Source organism: Phyllopteryx taeniolatus, chromosome 5, assembly GCF_024500385.1.
Source record: "Phyllopteryx taeniolatus isolate TA_2022b chromosome 5, UOR_Ptae_1.2, whole genome shotgun sequence".
Lineage (NCBI taxonomy): Eukaryota > Metazoa > Chordata > Actinopteri > Syngnathiformes > Syngnathidae > Phyllopteryx > Phyllopteryx taeniolatus.
Genome location: NC_084506.1, coordinates 28,419,818 through 28,442,345, shown reverse-complemented (window position 1 = coordinate 28,442,345; position 22,528 = coordinate 28,419,818). Strand labels below are relative to the sequence as shown.

Sequence of the window (22,528 nt, the reverse complement as noted above, 5' to 3'; positions counted from 1 at the left end):
AATATCTAATTATTTGTTGAAATTACTGATTTACATTAAATTTCAGTTTAAACTGTGTGACAAAACAAAATGGTCTACAATTTTTTTTTAAAAACAGTTTGTATTTTTATATGTGGGTCCGTCAGAAACAAATCGGGATTTACCTCTCACGCAAAACTGAAACACACACTGCTGGCAAATTATCTACTCACACACACGCTACTGCTCTCACACACCAAGGAAATGCTCTCACGCTACTGCTTCAGTTAGGCAACTTGCAGGCAGACATTAGTGAGGCCTTCCTGTTTTACTGAAATCCTCTCACACACCACAGTGAAACTCTCATATGCTACCTCATTGCTAGGTAATACTGAAATATGTCCCTTATGGCCCCTCATAATGAGAGACGCATTGTAGTTAAAAACGGAAGTTCTTCCAGTTTTACTGAAATACCTGTTATAACTGAAATCCTCTCACACATCATACTGAAAAGCTTTTCTATAATATACTGAAGTGTGGGGTAAACCTGAATTGATTCCTTGACAACTATTGTAGAACACATTTTACAAACCATAAAATCAGCCAAACTATACATTTATCATTCATTAACCTGTTAGTTTATTGTAAATGTATTATCGGCTACAAGTGCTGTTCTACTGTACGCTATGATACAGGACAGTAGTTTTCATCTTTTTATGCAATGGGAAATCCAGTAAAAAGCCTCAATTTAGTATCAAAATCAATGCAGACAGTTCCAAGCGCATCCTGCATGCACCCTAATTGTTCACTATGTGCACCATACACAGGAAATGCGCGCTGGAGTCCCAGGTAGAGCGAACGCCTGGCGTGACGTCACGTGACCTTCAGATGGAGACGGGGCAGACAATGATGCGGTCCTCCAGCATGACGCTTAGAACCAGGAAGATGAAGTAGAGAAGGAACATGGTGAATCCCAGAGCCTTGTTCATCTTCCACTTGTACGACGCGATGGAGATGATGACAAAGAGGAGCATGAGGAAGAGCAGCACAATGGCGCAGAACAGCCCGTTGCTGCTGACGGCCACGGGAACCATACCGTGGATGAACGAGTACATGAGCCATGGCAGCGGCAAACTTTTAACACACAGCAAGAAAAATATATAGAGATATTAAAGGTGCCATATTTTACCAAACCAACTTTTTCTAATATATTTGGGATGTATTATTGACTATATGGTGCTTCAGTAAATGTGAAGTATGAATTAAAATCGTCCACGCATTCCTGAGTCCCTGGCAAGAGGCTTGAAATCAGGTCATTTGAATTTCTCAAGCTTATCTACATCACTAGCTAAGATCTCCGCCTACCTCTCCGCTCCCGAGTCAGCGCAGTAAACATACATGTGTGCTCTCAACCAATCAGAGGAAAGGGGCGGTCTTGGTCAAATATGGACAAAGCAGATACAAAACTGGGTCAACCAGAAGTCGCTGTCATAGGAGCCTTTTATGGACACTCATATGACAAAACCAAGGTGTTCTGTTTTTTTTTAATGAAATTGACACTTTTATACTAAGTCCATGTTAGAGGGTCATTTTATGGAGATCTAAATAGCCAAAATATGGGACCTTTAAATAACAAAACATATATATATAGCAATCCCTCATTTATGGAAGGGGTTAGGTTCCGGACCACCGCAATAGGGTGAAATCCGTGAAGTAGCGACCACATAATTCTTTATTATTTATACATATTTGAAAGGTGTTTGAACCCCCACAAACTCTTATTAATCTAATCCCACTCCTATTAATCTCTACCACACTTTTATAAACACTTTCTATACACTTAAATACCTTTTAAGCTCTTAAACATACAGTAATAGTGTACATTTTATTCCTTGTTATATTTGTTTTAATGAATGTTTCTTTTGTTTTGTTTTCACTGTTTTAATGGTTCAGGCTAGGATGTGTTTATTTTACCAGAATTAATTTTTTTTTTAACACTATACACTCAAAATCCCACGATATGGTGAATTATGTGTGAAATAAACATTTAATAATAATAATAATAATAATAATACTAATGCATTACACATATACTGTATAGTTACAATTTTATCCATTAATCATTCACTCCTCAGTCACAGCTGCCCTGGGGCAGTCGAACAGAAGCATGGCTGCCATTCTGTGCCTATGGTCCCTCCGACCACCACTAAACAACCAACCACATTTATTCATAGGTAATGTGAGTTAAGTGTCTTGCCCAGGGACACAACGACGACATGCACTCGGGCAGGGATACATTTTTGTCTTGCGATACGAGCAAAAATTTGAGATGAGCGCACGTCAGACCCCCACTGCAAGATGGCGGAAGCAAACTTCATAAAATCTGGCCACCATCAATTCACTCTGGTTTCCTTGCAGGGGAAGAACAATATCAGTTGTTGGCGCTAATGCACCATTAAGATGATTAGCCAACCGCAAATAGACACCACAGTAGAACCAGGAAGGACAATACATTAGGTACAGTCCATGTTTTCTGCTATAATTTTCTGTGTTTGCAGGTATATATAGAGCAAATGTTATTAGTGTGTGTTTTTATACAGTACAACACTGTTGAGTGTAATTTTCTTATGAAAAAAGAGCAGTTAAATCTCACCCGACAGTGATGTCAAAGATATTGCTGCCCACGGAGCTGGACACGGCCATGTCGCCAAGTCCTTTACGGGCCACGATGATGCTGGTGATGAGATCAGGGATGGACGTCCCCGCAGCCAGGATAGTCAAGCCCATAATCTCCTCAGAGATGCCGATGGTCTCGCCCACCTGCACAGACAAATCCCATTTCAACTACAAGAATTGCAGAGCTGACTCATTTACTCCATGCAAAATCGAATCTAATGAGGTCCATTACAAGATCTGTTTCAAAAATGATGTATGCAATGACAAGCATAGTTGTCACCTCATATGTCCCGCCTGACATTACTTTGTTGTTACATTGTACTTAAAATAATCACAAAAAAAACTGCAGCAAAAGTACAAATGTAAAAAAAATAATCAAGACATTTAATATGATGTATTTCTCCAGGTGGTTACACTCTTGGGCCACCGCACACCAACCGACACGGCCGAAGGCGACTCTTCTAAGAGTACGCTTCCAACGGTAAAACTGCAACCTCTGTATCGGGTTTTGAGGCTCTACTTACAACATACTGTACTGTATTTATTTTTTTTTTTTTACTGAACCACAAAAACATGGGGCGATTATCAAGGAAGAAGAAGACTGCCACAAGGAGAAAATAATAAATAGAGAATAAAGAAGAAAGTGTGGATATTTTGAGAGGCTATTGGCAATGATTGGAAGCCCCATTCATTGACTGCACCTGTACATTTCGGCGACAGAGATTCTTCACGCTTTGCTTTCTGGCTACAAGTACAGCCTAATAGCCTAAGTCATTTTTATCTTGCTGTCACAACATCAATAAAAAATACAAATGCGCTAAAAGCAAATATATATATTTTTTTATGTCAGTGTCGATTCGCAGTCATCCAGGTCATGGTAATCCGCAAAGGTTGAATTGAGGCGATTGGACTATGTGCCCTGTGATCGAGTAGCAATCTGTCCGGGGGGGGTTTCTCTGCCTCTCGCCTAAAGTCAGCTGGGATAGGCTCCAGCTCACCCGTAACCCTAAAAAGGACAAGCGCTATAGAATATGGATGAAAAGATGGACATCACTACCATGTTGTGGTGTACCTAATAAAGTGTCCGGTGTGTTTACAGTAGCTGACCTGATGGGCCCACCACATCATGAGATAAGAGAAGATAGCAATCCACAGAATGGAGTCCAGGAAGGTGAGCACGAAAAATTTCCTGGAATTCTGTCAGACAAATAACTCATATATCATGTACAGTATATACACATATTTTAATGATTATTATAGTATTTGAATGTGGCGTTGCCTGTTTGCGGACGTCAGGGACGGTGAGCCACAGAGGGAAGACGATGGGCAGCAGGATGAGGTAAGTGACTTGCTTCCGTCGCGTGTCGGGCCACGCTAAAGAAAGAGGCTTCTCCTCGTTCTCCTTATCCTCATCTTCGCTGGAGTCATCGTCACTGTCGTCTTCATCACTATCATCTTCATCACTGTCCTCCTCAACACTGCCTGACTTGTCTGAGCCGTCTCCCCCCGCCGGCTGGTCTTCCTGCAGTGTTGTAAGAAGACATATAATGGACACAAGTATGAAGTGCGGAACATGCTGCGTGCTGCATGTTCGCCTTACGTAGTAAGGTATCAAAGAGTGACTTCTGCTCTTTTTGACATGCTCAGTGGAGAATACCTTCTCTTCCTCTGGGGGCTCCTTCTTCTTCTCACTTGCGCCAGCTTTGTCCTCTTGAGCCTGATCCTGCCCATCCTCTCCATCTAACAAAGCAATCACATGTTTCTATTGCTCAGCTGTGAGTGAGAGGCGGTGTGTTATTTTACTGAAAGGGGCATTATTCGCATGTCCTGCTAATCCTTTATTAGATCGTGATCTGTGTTTTGGTTGACTTTGTTTGGATTAGATTTAGTTGGTCTCATGTTTTGTCAAGTTTTCCTTTAACACGTTCACGTCTTGTGTGCTCGTTTGGTTTTTGTCTCCACTTGTTCTCGTAAGGCCTCGATCTTGTGTCAACCAATCACCTCCCTCCAGCCACTTCTTGTCCAGATGTTCCTCGTTTGCTTGTATTTGCTGGTTTCGTTCAGTCCTTGTTGGATTATTGTCTTTTGTAGTCTGTTGCTGTGAGTCATATTATGTATTATGTTGTAAATTTACCGCAGTGTTTATTTGTTACTTAGAACCTTGGGGGGGGGGGGGTTTAAACTGTTATTAATTTAGTATTAACATTTTTCTGTGGGCCTTGTTTGCCCACAAACAGTGACAGATTATTCCACTATGTGGTGTGCTAACTGCTAATTTTATCTCGTTTGATAGGGATAATGCAATTTAACATTGTTACAATGAAAAGTCTCTGGTGAGCTTCAACAAAGTTTAATTAATTTTAATAAACCTTTTGTCCTTAGTCGTGATTTTATGCATATCAGTGTTGAATTAACAATCCGTTAATACAACAATTTGCTTTCAAATGTCAGTACGCCTATGCGGACACCATACAATGTAACGTACTGATAGTAAAACCACAATGACATAACAAAAAACAAAAACCACTAAAATAACTATCCATCCATCCATCCATTTTCTGAGCCGCTTCTCCTCACTAGGGTCGCGGGCGTGCTGGAGCCTATCCCAGCTGTCATTGGGCAGGAGGCGGGGTACACCCTGAACTGGTTGCCAGCCAATCGCAAGGCACATACAAACAAACAACCACTCGCACTCACAGTCATGCCTACGGGCAATTTAGAGTCTCCAATTAATGCATGTTTTTGGGATGCGGGAGGAAACCGGAGTGCCCGGAGAAAACCCACGCAGGCACGGGGAGAACATGCAAACTCCACACAGGCGGGGCCGGGGATTGAACCCGGGTCCTCAGAACTGTGAGGCTGACGCTCTAACCAGTCGGCCACCGTGCCGCCCTAAAATAACTATTATTATGTAAATGTGTGTCTTGAGCTATAACTTTAAATTATTCAGTGACAATGCTCGTCACTCAAAGTACTCAAATCATCTCTCTCTATTGAAATGAATGGAAATGCCATAAATCTGTTCCAGCACCCCCCCCAAAAAAAAAGTAAGAAAAATAGCCCTCTATAATAGTGTACGTTATTAAAAAAAAACATACAGTAATAACATTATTATATATAATGTAAAACATTTAACAGTTTTCGCCACATTCAAATGTATTTCAATTCAGTTCAATGATCATTGTGGTGCTCTTTCTGGTGTGTGCACCTTGGCAACCTGGGGGCAGTATAATACGAACCGAGACACACATGAAGAAGAAGAGTTTCACAACTGACTCAGTAACTACAGAAAGGTTTGTCATTTTATGAAATGGATGAAGAATATATGCCAATAAGTGTTGTTAAATTGTCCACCATTTGTGTTCAAATATCCGTTGCTTAAAGGTTTATAACGCCGCAACACTGATGCTATTCGTTGGCCCATCTATGTTGTTTTGCAGTGTGCGTTAGCACTACGCTACCGACTTTTGCTGGCCAAATCAAAATAATACACTATTTGCTGGCCAAATACAAAATAATAATAAACATCAACTAACAGTGGAAATACACAGCTTGAAGCCTCTTTTTTGAAGAATTCTACATCTTCTAAAATGCTGCTTGTTTTGGAGTTGAGTTCACTGCCAACATAGACTGCTCGTATGTCAAATTGTTGCTCACAAGTCAAGTGCAAATCGACCGAACAGCCACTCGTATCGCTAAAAACTCTCAAGGCACCACTGTGTTCTTTTTATTACATTAATATGCCATATTAATGCGATTTTGTCCATAAGAACTCCTCAATTTTTTAATTAAAACAAAACTATCTCATATTAATACTATTTTAATTATTAATTTTATTATTGCCTATTATATACTATTATTTATTTATTTATTTTTATTAATATATGATCTTATATATTATATACATTATTCCTAACTTGCAGTTATTTGTCTGGCACAAAATTGTATATCAATATTAAAGGTAAATTACAATATTCAGTTTTGATTGGCACTATAAGAGAGATATTAATTTTCCAATATGACTTGGGCTTTGAAGCCAGAAGTTAACAATTTGAGTCCTGCTGCAGGAAAAAAACCAACAACAAACAAGGAAAGCTAACTAGAAAGTTAGCGAGGTGCAAGACTGCTTCCTGATGATTGCCGAGCACAGCACCGCAGAATTTAAACTGAATTCTCCCTTGAGGGATTATAATTAGTCAAATAAAAATTTTAAAAAACTTTTATAACTGTGGTGTCCAACGGAACTTTTCCATTACTGACAACTGTTTCATATATTTTGTCTCTTTTATGCGTCTAAATAAGGTTACCAAAATATTAGAAACAGCTTTCAGTATGTAAGAATGCAGTCGTACACCACAATAATGAATTCCATTGTTAAATGAATACCTGTCCAACAGAGATAACTTATCTTTGTAAAGACATCATTTTGTGACATGACCTTTTGCATTTGTGTTACCTTCACTCTTTGCTGCAATTTCACCTTCAGCCTTTCGTCTCACTACATTATTCAGACTCTCAGCCTTGTCCTTGAATTTCCCTGCAAGCATTCACACCAGCACAAAGAAACATCTGTAGTGACTCGGTAAGCAGATAGTCATCACTAATGAATCAATATCATCACATACTGCATGTAGCTAATTGCAGAGTTATGGAGGTGCAGTGCAGCATTACACATGGCTACAATACAACACAAAAATGTTCACAGTACAGGAGGGCGTGAAAAAAATACAATAATTGTCACAGAGCACATTTTGTTACCAAATGGACTGTACTGTGGAAGATACACATACCGCCCACAACATTAGGTGCATCTGCATCAACAAATGTAATAGGAGGAAAATTAACAGCCCGAGGACCAAAATGTGAATAAATACTACCGTATACTATACACCAGAACTTAGCATGAACATCATCTTTTTAGAATTAAATTGTAGTTACAATTCTGCATCCTTATCCGGATCCACACCAAAATGCAATTGGTTCTTCTCTGTCTCCTGTACCATTTGTCTTTGGTATTTTAGTGAAGACCTGCTAACTGTATGTATTAACTTATAATACGTAGTCGTATGTGTAAATATCACCATAAGGTGCCTCTGAGACTTTCCTATTTCACACAAAAACAATTTTAGATTTTCCATATACATTGTAGTAAGTCGATGTTATGCTGTTGGAAATGCATATTGGTCAAACTCCCACTTTTTTATTTACTGCAAGCATACAACGTACAAGCAAACATAAAATAATGTGAGCTTGCTGACAGGGTGGACATTTTTGGCTAATGTTAGTATTTAATAAGCAAATGGTGAATCTTCACTAAGCAACATGATTCAGTTAGCAAGAAACTGGTCACTTTTAATAGGACCCCAGTTTCATTATTCTGCCACATCTGCATGCTAAATGAGTGATTCTAATGAGGACACCAAGGGCACTTTATAGTTATATTGACCCGTATTCATTATACTTTTCTCTGTTTGTCAAAAAGGTCAACCAGGAAAGCGCAAACATAATGATGATAAGGTTGATGTGAGCTGTAATGGGGGTATGTACCACCTTCTCCCAGGGGGTCCAATGTGTGGATCATGAGTTGGAAAATGGTGTTCCTCATGGTGCTGTTGTGCAAAGACGCTGAACTTCCACCGCGTTGAAGGGATGGCTTCAACTAGGGCGAAACAATACCAATGATGTGAAGGTGAAATGCAGGCAAAATGCATCATTAGCAGGTGCAAGAGGTTTGTTGTTGCCATGGTAGCACCAAATAAATGAACAGGATGGAGGTCAATCGATAAACATGCAGAGAAATTAAGAAGGCTGCTATCACTTTTACCTTTAACCGATTCCTGTCTTCTGGATCAGGAGGGGCGTTATCTTGACCGTCCCCATTGACCTTGGTCTGTGTGGACAAAGGTTTTGTTTTTTTTAAAACATATTTCTAGTAGCCTACTTGTATGATGTTAAATGTTAGGGGCATGCAGAGAATTTTTACAGATGATGTGAGAAAGGTATTTCCAACAGATTGAATCTGTGTATATGCCTCTACATTTTGTCACATACGCTTGTTCACAAGTGGGTAAACACACTTTCTGTTGATGCCACTCTCTGTGCAGCTCTGCATTCCCTTGAGGGATTATGTCACCGCCACGGCTCATCTTTGCTTTGATGCCTTTCAAAGTGTCACTTCACTCTTTTGACACATGCATAAATTTGTCAGTAAACACGTCAGGATTGTAAGTGTGATCCCTTTAAGGAATTTTATTCAATGATTCAAAAAATCATCTTTTGGTGAAAGAATTAGCGGGAAACTGGATGGACAGAAGGTCTTGGGACATTATACTAACAGAAAGTGACAATACAAGCAACTAAGCAATGATCCCTGAACTATTAGTTCAGGGATCCATAAAATTAAATTAAAATGAATGAATGAATATATTTGATTCAACACAGTGTTTAGTAGTGGCATGTGTGCCTCACAGTCGAGAGGTCCTGAGTTTGAATCTTGGTGCAAGCCTTATGTGGAGTGTCTCTTGCACGGGTTTGCTCCCACAATCCAAGACACGTATGTAAGGTTAATTGAGGATTTTAAATTGTCAATAGATGTGAATACGAGTGTTAGCTGTTTTTCAATGTGTGCCCTAGTGGCTGGCGACCAGTCCAGGGTGTATCCCGCCTCTTAGCCTAAATTAGCGGAGACAGGCTCCAGATCACCTGTGAACCTACATGAAGGACAAGTGCTATAGACAATGGACAGATTAATAGTGTGTCCAAAATCTTTTGTCAAGTAGTAAGTAATAGGAACAGTGACCTAGTGGTTAGCCCATCTGCCTCAGTGTAAATTTAAATATTTAACTTCCTTGTACGTGTTGTTTAGTTCTAAATAGTTTAAGTTTTATGGAAAACATACGTACTGTACTTACCACTTCAGGCTCCTCATCAGTAATAATTTGGACAATGCTCTTGTGTTTGTAAAGCTGCGTCTTGACCACGTGTTCTATTTGGGCGTTAAACTTCATGAAGATGACGTATACGGTGTAGCTGGCCACCAGCATCATACTCTCCCACCACATGATGACATTGTCCAGGAAGAAGATGATGAGCAAAATAAGGTCCACTATGTAGAAGGAAACATCTCTGAAGAGAGGCCACCAGGTGAGATGAAGAACCTCCCGGGAAAACAAAGCGCACATCCCGATCACAAAGAGAATGTTGAAAACCGCAGAGCCGACAATAGTCCCGATACCCACGTTGCTGTGGGCTACGAAGACCCCGATCAAGGAGGTGAAAAGTTCAGGGGCAGATCCCCCCGCCGCCATGAAAGTAGCTCCCGCCACGTCGTCCGATATCTCTAACTTGTCTATGATGACCCCCAGTGCAGGGACAAAGAATTCATCACACACAATCGCAAGTGACACAAACATGTACATCATGCCGAAGATGTGCAAGATCACCCAGCCTTGTCTGCGCTCCTCCACTGAAAATACATCTTTGGGGTACTCTCCCTTCATGTGAGGAGCATCGCCAGGAGAAGATGAAGTGGGGGCCTCATCTTAGGATCAGGGGGGACATAGATGCAATGCACAATAGTCCGGTTGGTGGTGGCTGGCGGTGGAGTTTTACTGGCAGCGTTATCATCTGCGGTTGAATTAGAGGGGGTCACCGGGGTCGTTTGGTTTCTTGGCTTCTCTCGACTCTCGGGCGTAACATCCTCGACCCATCCGGCTGAGCCCTCCGTGAAAGCGTCTCCAATTTGGGGCGAAGGGGACGTCTCGTAGCTTCCGGCGCTGAGGGTCAGCTGGTACACGATGCAGATGAAGACCCCGGCCAGCAGAAATAAGACTCGCCTCAGCTGCAGTCGCTTCCTTCTGAGGCAATACATATTCCCGACAAAGCACAGATGCTGTGACCTATGGTGAATTAAGATGTATTAAGGGATAGTGGGACAGTCAGGTTCTCCCCGAAAATAATTGGGGCTGACAGGATCCCACAATTCCTTGGAATGTTCCATTTCAGTTCCCAGGACCACCTAAAGTACAAAAAAAAGAAGAAGAAAAACTTAATTTTTAGGGCCCGAGCACTTTTTTTGAATTGTCTATTCTCCTTCTAAAAAAAAAAAAAATCACATTTTCGGGGGTCTCAACTAGACTAATGCCTATATCCTGGTGAAAATTTATGTATTTTAGGAGTCCCAAAAATCCCAACATCAGTTTCATCTATCAACACAGAATCCGGGGCGTGACGACTCAAGGACCCATGCCTGAAATTGAACAGGATGTCGTCCATTTTGGTTTGAAGCAGCCATTTTGGGCCAATTCCAGGGCTCACACTTTGACAAACTTTTGACTCTAGAATTTGCCCAAATGAGCCCCAATCATAAGCATCTATTCTAGATAAATAGGCGACGCTAAGCTTTGCCAAGCTTTTTTGTCTACGTCATCCAATTTAAGCGGAGCATGGTGTCAAAGTTTGATGAACATTTTCCTGATTCGCCATGAAAAAGGCAGTGTGAGGGCCCATTTGTCAATCTTGAAGCTTCAATCATTATTATTCTCATAACTGCTTACAAGAACTCGAACAAGAATTGTTTTGAGCTCAAACCTAGGGTCCAATTAGCCATACACAACCACGGAAATGACAGCAAATCTAAATACTTTGACCAGTTCATAAAAATAAAAATTTTAATTACAGACGCAAACTTACCAAAATTCTGCAGGGTCAGAGAATGCAGAAACGTCTGAGAATCAGACCGAAGCTGAGCTGGTTGAGCGGCACGCGCGCACACACACACACACACACACACACACGAGCTAGCCAACGGTTTATGTAGGACGCAGGACACATCTTCACAATGGATCAGCATAATAGCTAATACCTGCAGGCTTTAAGAGGATTAGCGATACCGTATTGTCTCACTCTCACTTCATTGCGGCCCACCTCACTAATACATTCACTTTCATGTCAAATACCTCCTGGCATTTATTTTTGGGGGAAATGCAAAACCTTCCTGCATGTAAATTCAATGGATTGTATGATTTTGTAATATTTCAACAGGCAGCTTTCTTTAAATTGAAAAACATTTATTTCATGACAACCTCCATTTTGGCACTGAAATGAATACTTGAATACTACAAAATGTTTATTATGGGAACTATTGAAGTCAAAGTGATTACAAAATACAATCTTAAAATGTACGAGAAGTGAAAAACATAACATTTTGTGCTTATGTATATGAACAGCAAATATAAATAAAATAGGTAATATGCATGAGAAAATGATTATTTTGAATACAGTATATACATATACAATAGCAACATTACAATATGGATGTTAGCAAAAACAAAAAAAACATTTTTTTTTGTCAGCACTTATTGTACATACTATATTATATTTTAACCATACTATACTATGCAAAGTATAATCGCACTCACAAATACGAAACTTGGTGAAAATAACCTTTTTAGTCTGGATTGTATACAAAAGTCACATTCTTCATTATGACCTCGGGGAGGCGCTAATGATAAGCAAGTCACTTATTATCAAGTGTGTTCAACAAGTTTCCTTATCCAACAGTCAGGTGCATACATATTGGGATATCGACACAATTGTCATCTATTTGAGTATAAACACCAACACAAGGGATTTGAAATGAAAGGAACAAGATGTGCTTTAACTGCTAACTTTCAGCTTTAATTTGAGGGTATTTATTTACAAATCAGGTGAACGGTGTAGGAATTACAGCAGTTTGTATACATGCCTCACACTTTTTAAGGGACCAAAAGTAATGTGACAAATTAACAATCAAAAATCAACTTTCACTTTGAATACTTTGCAAAGCATGGTGTTGGTGGTGTCATGGCGGCAGCATGTGGCTGCCAATGGAACTGGTTCCCTTCTATTTATTAATGATGTGACCGCTGACAAAAGCAGCAAGATGGATTCTCAAGTGTTGGTCCTAAACTCTCACCTATCATATATATATATATATATATATATATATATATATATATATATATATATATTATCATCTGGGTTTCCCAAACTGTTTACAGTAATAGTAATCTTAAAGTATGTAAACTTCTTACTTTGAAGAAAGTAATAAAAAAATGGTCTAAGCAAATCCTGTTCTCATTATTTTGGCATTTCCAAAATAGAAATAACTTTGGTGATCCTACATATTTAAAACAGGAAAAGTTCAGTCTTTTTTTTCTTGTCGGACAGTGGGGTGGGTGGGGGGTATAAGTGTTGTCTTTCTGTATAGTGTATATGTAAAGATCTGGTTTAACTGTACATGAATACATGATAGGACTGATAAAATAAGGTACATTCTTAGAATTCTTTTAAAATCACTGGTTTTTATCATCAGTACTATACGTATTGTGAATGAGAAACACAAAGTGTGTTTTTATATTAAAAAACGTTCAAATTACTGTACAACTAACAGAATGTTAAGGGAACCATGTGTAGTTATTTGTTCCCCACTCGGACTGGAAATGGAGTGCGCGTGTCAACACAAAAAAACATCCGATGGTTCCTAAGGAGCGGGCGCGAGCTTCGGCTTAGCATTTAGCAACTTAGACGACAGCTCAACACGAAGCGTCCAATTTAGTTCATATCCTACTTGATGGATTGTTTACTCACAATATTCCCATTTAATGACTCCTAGTTCTCACAATGTATAATTAGCCTTTTAAAAAGATGAACGCTCCCGTTAGACCGGTGCTAGCGTCTACGTAGCTAACTTTGCGTTACGTCTCTACTCGCGTTATTTTCCCCCATTCCTCCACAATATAGCAATAAATCATGCCTACTGTGGTGTTAATGGACGCGTCCCTGTCCATGACTAGGCCGCTGTCGCAGGACACTAATGAGGAGTTCCAGAGGAAGAACTTAGCCGTTCACGGGCTCAATATGTTATTCGAGCACATGGCCTCCAACTACCGCTTGGAGTTCACCGCACTCATGGCCTTCTCGTCCCTCTGGGAACTGTTGGTACCGTTCACCAGGGATTATAACGCTTTACAGGTACACCACCCCAATCGTGTTCCGTACGAGAGGGGGCTTCTGTGATTATTAATACTACTTCCTGTGCAGGACGCCCTCAGCAACCTAGAAGACTATGACAAGACGTGCGTGGAATCTGCTCTGAATGGGGTCAGCAGCGTGGTGCAGCAAGAGTGGGGAAGTGCTTGTCCCTGTCAGGTATAAGAGTAACGCAGACCAGCTGTTAAATTGACGTCTCCACAGCTATTTGCGCAACAGGGTTTTTGTTTATGTTGTTGCCCATTGTGTCCGTAAGGTGGTGCTGGTGACTGACGGATCACTCGGTATTGGGAAAGGCTCTCTGCGTCATTCCCTGCAAACATTGAGGCACCGAGGGGACGAGAAGAAGTTCCCTCTGCCTTTCCCTTTCCCTACCAAAATGTTCATCATGTGCGTCGCCACTACAGAGGAGGTACTTTAGTCATCTTTATTTACTGCTGGCCGCTTTCAAAGCAAAGTTCTCATATTGTCAGCCGTTCTCGAGCACTGTGGTGTGAACATTTTGGGAGGAAACCTGGGCGGCACGGTGGCCGACTGGTTAGAGCGTTAGCCTCACAGTTCTGAGGTGCGGGGTTCAATCCCCGTCCCCGCCTGTGTGGAGTTTGCATGTTCTCCCCGTGCCTGCGTGGGTTTTCTCTGGGCACTCCGGTTTCCTCCCACATCCCAAAAACATGCATTAATTGGAGACTCTAAATTGCCCGTAGGCATGACTGTGAGTGCGAATGGTTGTTAGTTTCTATGTGCCCTGCGATTGGCTGGTAACCAGTTCAGGGTGTACCCCGCCTCCTGCCCGATGACAGCTGGGATAGGCTCCAGCACGCCCGCGACCCTAGTGAGGAGAAGCGGCTCAGAAAATGGATGGATGGACGGGGCGGCATGGTTGACTGGTTAGCACATCGGCCTCACAGATCTGAGGACCCCGGTTCAAATCCGGCCTCGACTGTGTGGAGTTTGCATGTTCTCTCCGTGACTGTCTGGGTTTTCTTCGGCTACTCCGGTTTCCTCCCACATCCCAAAAACATGCATGGTAGGGTAATTGAAGACTAAATTTCCATAGGTGTGAATGTGAGTGCGTATGGTTGTTTGTTTCTATGTGCCCTGCGATTGGCTGGTGACCAGTCAAGGTGTACCCCCGCCTCTCGCCCCGAGTCAGCTGAGATAGGCTCCAGCACGCCCGCGACCCTAGTGAGGATAAGCGATTAAAAGAATGAATGGATGGGAGGAAACTGGATGACTTGGAGAAAACCCACGCAGGCATGGGGAGAACATGCAGACTCCACACCGGGGAGGCTGGATTTGAACCGGGGTCCTCAGAACTTGAATAAAAATAAAGTACATTTATCCTATATCCTATTGTGTTGCATTCCAGTTACAGATTACAGGTGCTTTGGATAAATGGGAGGAACTTCTTTGTCTCAGTGGAGGTGACGGACAGGTCTTCACTGTTGAGGGCCCACTGTGCATGCAGGGCGTGCAGGCCATGTTTGGGTACGGCTCTTGTCTGTACAAGCATTCGGCACTAATGTGATATAATGTTCACAAAAACACATTTTTGCTGTTTTTTTTTTTTTTTTTAATTTATTTATTTTTTTTGCATGACTCCAGGAGATTAATTGACAGGGCCTACTGTCCGTTCCATGCTGTCCTGCATTGTGGGAACTTGTCCGCAGACGTTCAGGTGTTCCCTCGACCAGAGCCTGTTGTGGTGGATGAGGAGGTGGAACCATTAGCTCGAACTGTCAACCCAGGTACTTTTTCTCCCGTAAAGCTGGACACCGTCTGTTCTAGCGTTGCAGCTGCGAGATTCATTTGATTTTTGCTTAATAGCTGAACTGCTGTGTTTTGTTTTATTTTATTAAGAGGAAATAAATATGTGACTTTCGACTTTGCGAAAACGATGAATGGAGATAACAGCTCTGAAATAGCCACACACACACTCCTTTCATTTCTTGCCCGTTTTTTTCTCTTTGTATCACGAGACAGAGGGGCTAGGGAAACCACTTCTTCCATGACAATCGCCCTATGTATACAGTATATGTTTCCTGATAAGAACACCGGGTGTCGCAGTTTTTCTGTTGCAGCAAGTGGGTTTATATGTGCAAGGGTCAATCGCCTGATGTACGATTTTCCAGTTCAGTCTCTTTCAGCTGGATGGGTGGGTTGAGGTCAGCATATGATGATAAAGGGCTAAGACGTTTCATCCACTGATAACATTTAACAATGTAACAACTGCGCAAATGGACTTCAACCAGTTGGACAAGTCTACAGTGTATTAATCATACTGTTAGGAGGAATCCAGTTCAAAAGTGTAGTAACTAGTATTAATAAGTTTCCACTCTTACTAGAAATTATATTTTTAAATCACAAATCACTTATGTCGAGATGTAAATAAACCTTGTGGTGTATTTATTGCAGATCTGGAAATCATGGGCTTCATTGAAATCGCTGACATCTCCAGTCCTCCTGTCATATCCAGACACTTGGTCCTGCCTATTGCTGTCAACAAAGGTGAGTGAGTGTGTGTGTGTGTGTGTCTGTCTGTCTGTTTTACATTAATACTTGCCTTGCAAGATTACATTCCTTCCTAAAGCTTTTGGTTTGAATACTTTTCTCTGCAAATTATCATAATGTAAAGCTTCCAAATCATCTTACCTTTCTTTACAGCTGTTTCCTGACTGTGCGTTTTGTCATTGTTTAACTGCTCCAGTGATATGGTCTCTTGGCTTTACTGTTATCAGTCTGTGCATGGGAATGTCAAACAGTCCGTTTCCAATCCTTTTTCTTTTCTTTTTTTTACTTTTATCTGTTGCTTACCCTAGCACACTAGATAGGTAGATAAGAATCAATACATTAAGGCTCAATAATGACTGCAGTAAAGAATAAAAGAAGGCCTGCTTAATGGAACATTTCTAAGTCCAAGCCAAGATCTATTCTATTCTATTAATCTACAGTGTGCCAAATAGGAGCTTGATGGCGTTTAACTATGAATGTTGACTTTGTCTCAGAGGACGACGTTGGCACGGGTGCCGCAGATGAGCTGGAGGAGGAAGTGTCTGCCAGTCAAATGGCAGGGAAAAGTCCTAATTTCTGTGTGCTCTTACATGGCAGCCTGAAAGTGGAGGGCATGGTGGCGCTTGTCCAGTTGGGGTAAGAAGCGACACAGCTTTTAAAATTCTGTCCTGGTCAGTGTTGATGCTATAGAGCAGTAATTCCCAAACGCTGTGACGTGGCACGGGAAATTATCCAATTACACTTAATTGGTCAGAAAATGTATTTCCATACTGTGGTATCTTGACTTGGGTGTTTAATTCATTCCATGACCATGCTTGTAACTCAAATTACTTGTCTGAAATCAACTTTGCCCATTGAAAGACATTTTGTTTTTATAATGCAGCACTGTACAGTATTGTAAGATATAGAAATGCGCAGTAATAACATAATAAAATAGGATGTAAAGAAATAAACAGTTTTTCGTTGATTGCTAAATCTTTACAGTTTTATGCCACACTTTCCTCGCTTCCTGTAGCTTCTCCATCTTTTCATGGACAGAAGGCCACAGCTTAGAAAATCATTTTATAGCCCAGTGCTGGCATTGTAGTGTTCATCAACTCCTTCTGCTTCAGTATAGTACAAGTACTAGAAGTACTACGCTTGTTGATGGAAAAGTACAGAGAAGGTCAGAAGGAGCTACATTGTGTCTTTGTAGATCTAGAGAAAGCCTATGACAGAGTACCCAGAGAGGAACTGTGGTACTGCATGCGGAAGTCTGGAGTGGCAGAGAAGTATGTTAGAATAATACAGGACATGTACGAGGGCAGCAGAACAGCGGTGAGGTGTGCTGTCGGTGTGACAGAAGAATTTAAGGTGGACGTGGGACTGCATCAGGGATCAGCCCTGAGCCCCTTCCTTTTTGCAGTGGTGATGGATAGGCTGACAGATGAGGTTAGACTGGAATCCCCGTGGACCATGATGTTTGCAGATGACATTGTGATCTGCAGTGAAAGCAGGGAGCAGCTGGAGGAACAGTTAGAAAGATGGAGGCATGCACTGGAAAGAAGAGGAATGAAGATTAGCCGAAGTAAAACAGAATATATCTGCATGAATGAGAGGGGTGGTGGGGGAAAAATGAGGCTACAGGGAGAAGAGATGGCAAGGGTAGAGGACTTTAAATACTTGGGGTCAACCGTCCAGAGCAATGGTGAGTGTGGTCAGGAAGTGAAGAAACGGGTCCAAGCAGGTTGGAACGGGTGGAGGAAGGTGTCAGGTGTGTTATGTGACAGAAGAGTCTCTGCTAGGATGAAGGGCAAAGTTTATAAAACAGTGGTGAGGCCAGCCATGATGTATGGATTAGAGACAGTGGCACTGAAGAGAAAACAGGAAGCAGAGCTGGAGGTGGCGGAAATGAAAATGTTGAGGTTCGCTCTCGGAGTGACCAGGTTGGATAAAATTAGAAATGAGCTCATCAGAGGGACAGCCAAGGTTCGATGTTTTGGAGACAAAGTTAGAGAGAGCAGACTTCAATGGTTTGGACACGTCCAGAGGAGAGAGAGTGAGTATATTGGTAGAAGGATGATGAGGATGGAGCTGCCAGGCAAGAGAGCTAGAGGAAGACCAAAGAGAAGGTTGATGGATGTCGTGAGGGAAGACATGTTGGCAGTTGGTGTTCGAGAGGAGGATGCAGGAGATAGGCTCTCATGGAAAAGGATGACGCACTGTGGCGACCCCTAACGCGACAAGCCGAAAGGAAAAGAAGAAGAAGAAGACTACGCTTGTACAGCTTTGCCAAACAAATACATGTACTTTAACTGCCAAGTAACCACGTCAACTGATGGTGGCCAAATGTTTGCTGTCTAAATCTCACTTGAAACTCGAAAAACTCATAAATTGGGGCACTTGTCGATCAAGGTACTACAAAATGCAAATTATGTATCTTTGCCAACGACGTATAATGACAGACAGAAAAATTAAATGAATCAGGAAAGGGAAAGGAATCAGCGTTTTATAGCATTTGGTTCCATCAATTAAAAAAAAAATAATAATAATAATCAGCAGTGCCGCGTGAAGTTACTTTTTGTGCCAAAATGCTGAGTTCCGGTGCGTACCGTACAAGCTTAAAACAGGAAGCCAAGTTAAAACTTGCACATAAAAACCATTTGACGTGACGAAACAGTCCCAAATAACAATTTCAACAATGCTATATTTAACTTTTAGCTGAAACATTAATTAATGAATATTAAGTCAATTGGGTTAGTTCCACACACATTGCCTTTTAGTTCATAGGTTTGATATTGATACTGGTTATAAAGAATCTCGAGTCAAATGTTCATTTTAGTCTATGCTGTGGGCTACTAAGAAAATGGATTTTCATAATTTGGACACCCTTTATTTAAACCATGCAAACTTTTTTGACCGAGCCCCCTAAAAGAATCGGAATCGAGAATCGTTTGGAACCGGAATCAAAATAAGGAACTGGAATCGGAACCAGAATCGCTCAAATTCAAACGGTGCCCAACCCTAGCAAAGAATGGCTAATATTACTTTAGCTTACTGAGGAGCTAATATGTCTCTCTCTATGTATATCCGCATGTCTGTATTATACTGCCCCGAGGTGGCCAAGGCCCACACACCAGAAGGAAAATGCAGCACAAAGTACATTGAATTCAGGCAAAAAATGAGGCAAAATGATTTATTTATTTTTTAATGTTCTAAATCATTACATAACCACTCTATGCTTTTATAAAATACCAGAGTGCTGTTTTTTCTTCACATTCACATTAGCAACATATTTGCTGTTTTTTGGGGAGGTTGGAATGGATTTATGGCGTTTGCATTCATTTCAATGGGGAAAGATGATTTGAGATAATGTTTTGAGGTACGAATGTGGTCACGGAAAAAAAATTAATCTCAAGGCACTATGTTTAGTTGTCTACAATGACATTTTTCTAATGTAAAATTTGTACCTTGGCTCAATGAAGGTTGGAAAACACCAATCTAATATCTTAATAGTGAGTGATCTCAAGCTGGTCTGCTTGTGACAGGCCCGAGTGGTTCGGCATGCTGTACTCCCAAGCGGACAGCAAGAAGAAATCCAATCTGATGATGTCACTATTTGAACCCAGTACTGAGCCTCTGCCTTGGCTGGGAAAGATCTCCCATTTGGGACCAATCTCAGGTAACCCCTCCATGCAAAATGTCGGCCCTTTTTTCCATTGCATTTACCTCACACTCACCTTTTGAAACATTGTATATCTGCACTTGTGACACATTTGCTCCTCAAGGACATAGGTCTTCCTGTATGTGAACATAATCAGGAAGTTAATCATTACACCGTGTCAATGTCAACTTGTGACTGCCATATATACTCCGTATACTTGACAACAACTTAACCTCACACTGTTCCTTCCTGCCTTTCAGAGGCGGCAGAAAATCCCTACGGAGAGGATGACAGTAAAAGTCCTTTTCCTGTGCAGCCGCCCGTCAAACGAAGCTATGCGCAGAATGTCACAGTGTGGATTAAAGCCAGTGGACTACAGGTGAAGTCCTCCTGGTTGGTCAGGCTCATTAAAAGTGTTACATTGAAACATGTATTTCCCAAACGGCTTGAAGATAAGTCTCAAGTACCAAATATATGCCTCAAAATGAAAGGAGAAACACTGTGATGACTGGTGGATAAAGCAGTTTAATGCACATTAATACATTGTCAAGTCAAAGCAGAGAGCCCTGTAATGTGGGATTTAAGCCTCCGCGAGGTTTAAATCAAGTAGAACTGATGAGATTCTCCATGATGGTAAATAAATACTACACAGACATGTCATTCTATAAAAATTATAGTTACTAAAATGACAAATGACAAAAATGACAATGACAAAAGTTACTAAAATGACAATCGGATTTTATTATGTACTTAAATAATGGTAATGGTTAATATTTTAAAGGCCAGAGGAGAAAGGTGTTAAAAATGTTCTTAACTCTAGAACCCCTTTACAAACCACATCTGCCATTTCGAAGTGATTATATAGCCGATCATCTTCTTTTCCTTTCGGCTTGTCCCGTTAGGGGTCGTCACAGCGTGTCATCCTTTTCCATGTAAGCCTATCTCCTGCATCCTCATCTGTAACACCAACTGCCCTCATGTCTTCCCTCACGACATCCATCAACCTTCTCTTTGGTCTTCCTCTCGCTCACTTGCCTGGCAGCTCAATCCTCATTATCCTTCTACCAATATACTCACTCTCTCTCCTCTGGATTTGTCCAAACCATCGAAGTCTGCTCTCTCTAACTTTGTCTCCAAAACATCGAACCTTGACTGTCCCGCTGATGAGCTCATTTCTAATTTTATCCAACCTGGAGACTCCTAGAGCGAACCTCAACATCTTCATTTCTGCCACCTCCAGCTCTGCTTCCTGTTGTCTCTTCAGTGCCACTGTCTCTAATCCGTACATCATGGCTGGCCTCACCACTGCCTTATAAACTTTGCTCTTCATCCTAGCAGAGACTCTTCTGTCACATAACACACCTGACACCTTCCTCCACCCGTTCTAACCTGCTTGGACCCGTTTCTTCACTTCCTGACCACACTCACCATTGCTCTGGACTGTTGACCCCAAGTATCTAAAGTCCTCCATCCTCGCTATCTCCCCCCTATCATTCATGCACATATATTCTGTTTTACTTCGGCTAATCTTCATTCCTCTCTTTTCCAGTGCATGCCTCTATCTTTCTAACTGTTCCTCTACCTGCTCCCTGCTTTCACTGCAGATCACAATGTGATCTGCAAACAAGTTCCGCGGGGATTCCAGTCTAAGAAATACTGAGCAAATGGTCTGAATACTTATGGCTGTGTGATAGTTTTCTTTTTTAATAAATCTGCAAAGAATTCAGCAATTCTTTTTTTTCTGTCAATATGGGGTGCTGTGTGTACATTAATGAGGGCAAAAAATGAACTTAAATTATTTTATCAAATGGGTGCAATATAACAGAGTGAAACATTTAAGGGGGTCTGAATACTTTTCTGTAACCACTGTGTGTGTGTGTGCAGATTTTGTTTTTTTTTGTAAACAGGGTTAGGGTAATTTAGAAATGAGATTGTTCAGCACCAATTTGTTTTTGGTTTTTTTTGTTATCCACTTAAGATTTTAAGGTCATTGTTTTATATTCATTTCAGACCGATGTGCAAAAGATTCTGAGGAATGCCAGAAAACTGCCTGATAAAACACAGACCTTCTATAAGGTAAAATGTCATTGCATATTCTCTTACTTTCTTCTTTTTTATGAACTAATATTCATGCTCTTGAATCCTCCCAGGAGCTGAACCGCCTTCGGAAGGCCGCCTTGGCTTTTGGGTTTTGGGACCTCCTCAAGGGTGTGGCAGAGCTGCTGGAACGGGAGTGCACGATGCTGCCCGACTCGGCTCACCCCGACGCCGCTTTCCAGCTCTCTCACGCAGCCCAGCAGCTCAAGCTGGCCAGCACCGGAGACTCCCAGTACGCTGCATTTGAGCAGAACATTGTTCCCATGCACACAGACTTCTCAAGCTGATCATGCATGACTTTGTGGAAAAATTCACTTAGATATGGACGACTGCGTGGACCAATAGTGAAAGCACCTGCTGTGTGATTTTTCAATACCTTGTCCCTCACAGGGACTGCTCCAAGAACCTTGTATGTGGAACAACTATGGCAAACTTTGCTCTTTGGGGCGGGGGGGGGCGTTTTTATACTTTGTATTAGTAAAGTTTGTGTCAAATTACTGGTTGAGTTACAGTAAACTTTTACAACTTGGCATTGAAATTAGACACAAACAAGCAACAAAATGAGTTAAGCCTTCACACACAGCACACTAGATCTCCCTTCACAATGATTGA

General features: G+C 41.3%; 3 protein-coding genes and 1 long non-coding RNA gene across 5 annotated transcripts in view; 3 read left to right on the top strand and 1 right to left on the bottom strand.

Annotated features, from left to right (window-relative positions):
- Positions 1-939, top strand: part of dennd4a (DENN/MADD domain containing 4A) — a 28,887-nt gene extending 27,948 nt beyond the window's left edge. The window contains exon 30 of one of the 2 annotated variants that reach the window (XR_009788680.1): positions 786-939. The gene's annotated coding sequence lies outside the window, so the exon portion shown is untranslated. The remainder of the gene's footprint in view (positions 1-785) is intronic. The other variant, XR_009788681.1, reaches the window with a different exon arrangement.
- Positions 35-11,447, bottom strand: slc24a1 (solute carrier family 24 member 1). The gene is given in 11 exon segments (XM_061774515.1): positions 35-1,092; positions 2,612-2,778; positions 3,742-3,831; positions 3,914-4,156; positions 4,292-4,374; positions 7,091-7,171; positions 8,182-8,293; positions 8,459-8,524; positions 9,546-10,159; positions 10,162-10,651; positions 11,326-11,447. Coding segments are annotated over 10 exon segments (2,049 nt in total). The 5' UTR covers positions 10,505-10,651; positions 11,326-11,447; the 3' UTR covers positions 35-842.
- LOC133478454 (uncharacterized) lies at positions 980-4,007 on the top strand. Its single transcript, XR_009788682.1, has 4 exons — positions 980-1,133; positions 3,041-3,115; positions 3,734-3,805; positions 3,895-4,007. It is a non-coding gene; the product is annotated as an uncharacterized LOC133478454 (long non-coding RNA).
- A 1,648-nt stretch (positions 11,448-13,095) lies between the features above and the next one.
- ints14 (integrator complex subunit 14) lies at positions 13,096-22,413 on the top strand. The gene is made up of 11 exons (XM_061774516.1): positions 13,096-13,647; positions 13,717-13,824; positions 13,922-14,077; positions 15,035-15,153; positions 15,271-15,413; positions 16,081-16,173; positions 16,671-16,812; positions 19,704-19,837; positions 20,080-20,198; positions 21,830-21,895; positions 21,970-22,413. The coding sequence occupies exons 1-11, from the start codon at positions 13,426-13,428 to the stop codon at positions 22,201-22,203; spliced, it is 1,536 nt and encodes a 511-aa protein (XP_061630500.1). The 5' UTR covers positions 13,096-13,425; the 3' UTR covers positions 22,204-22,413.
- The last annotated feature ends 115 nt before the right edge of the window (positions 22,414-22,528 follow it).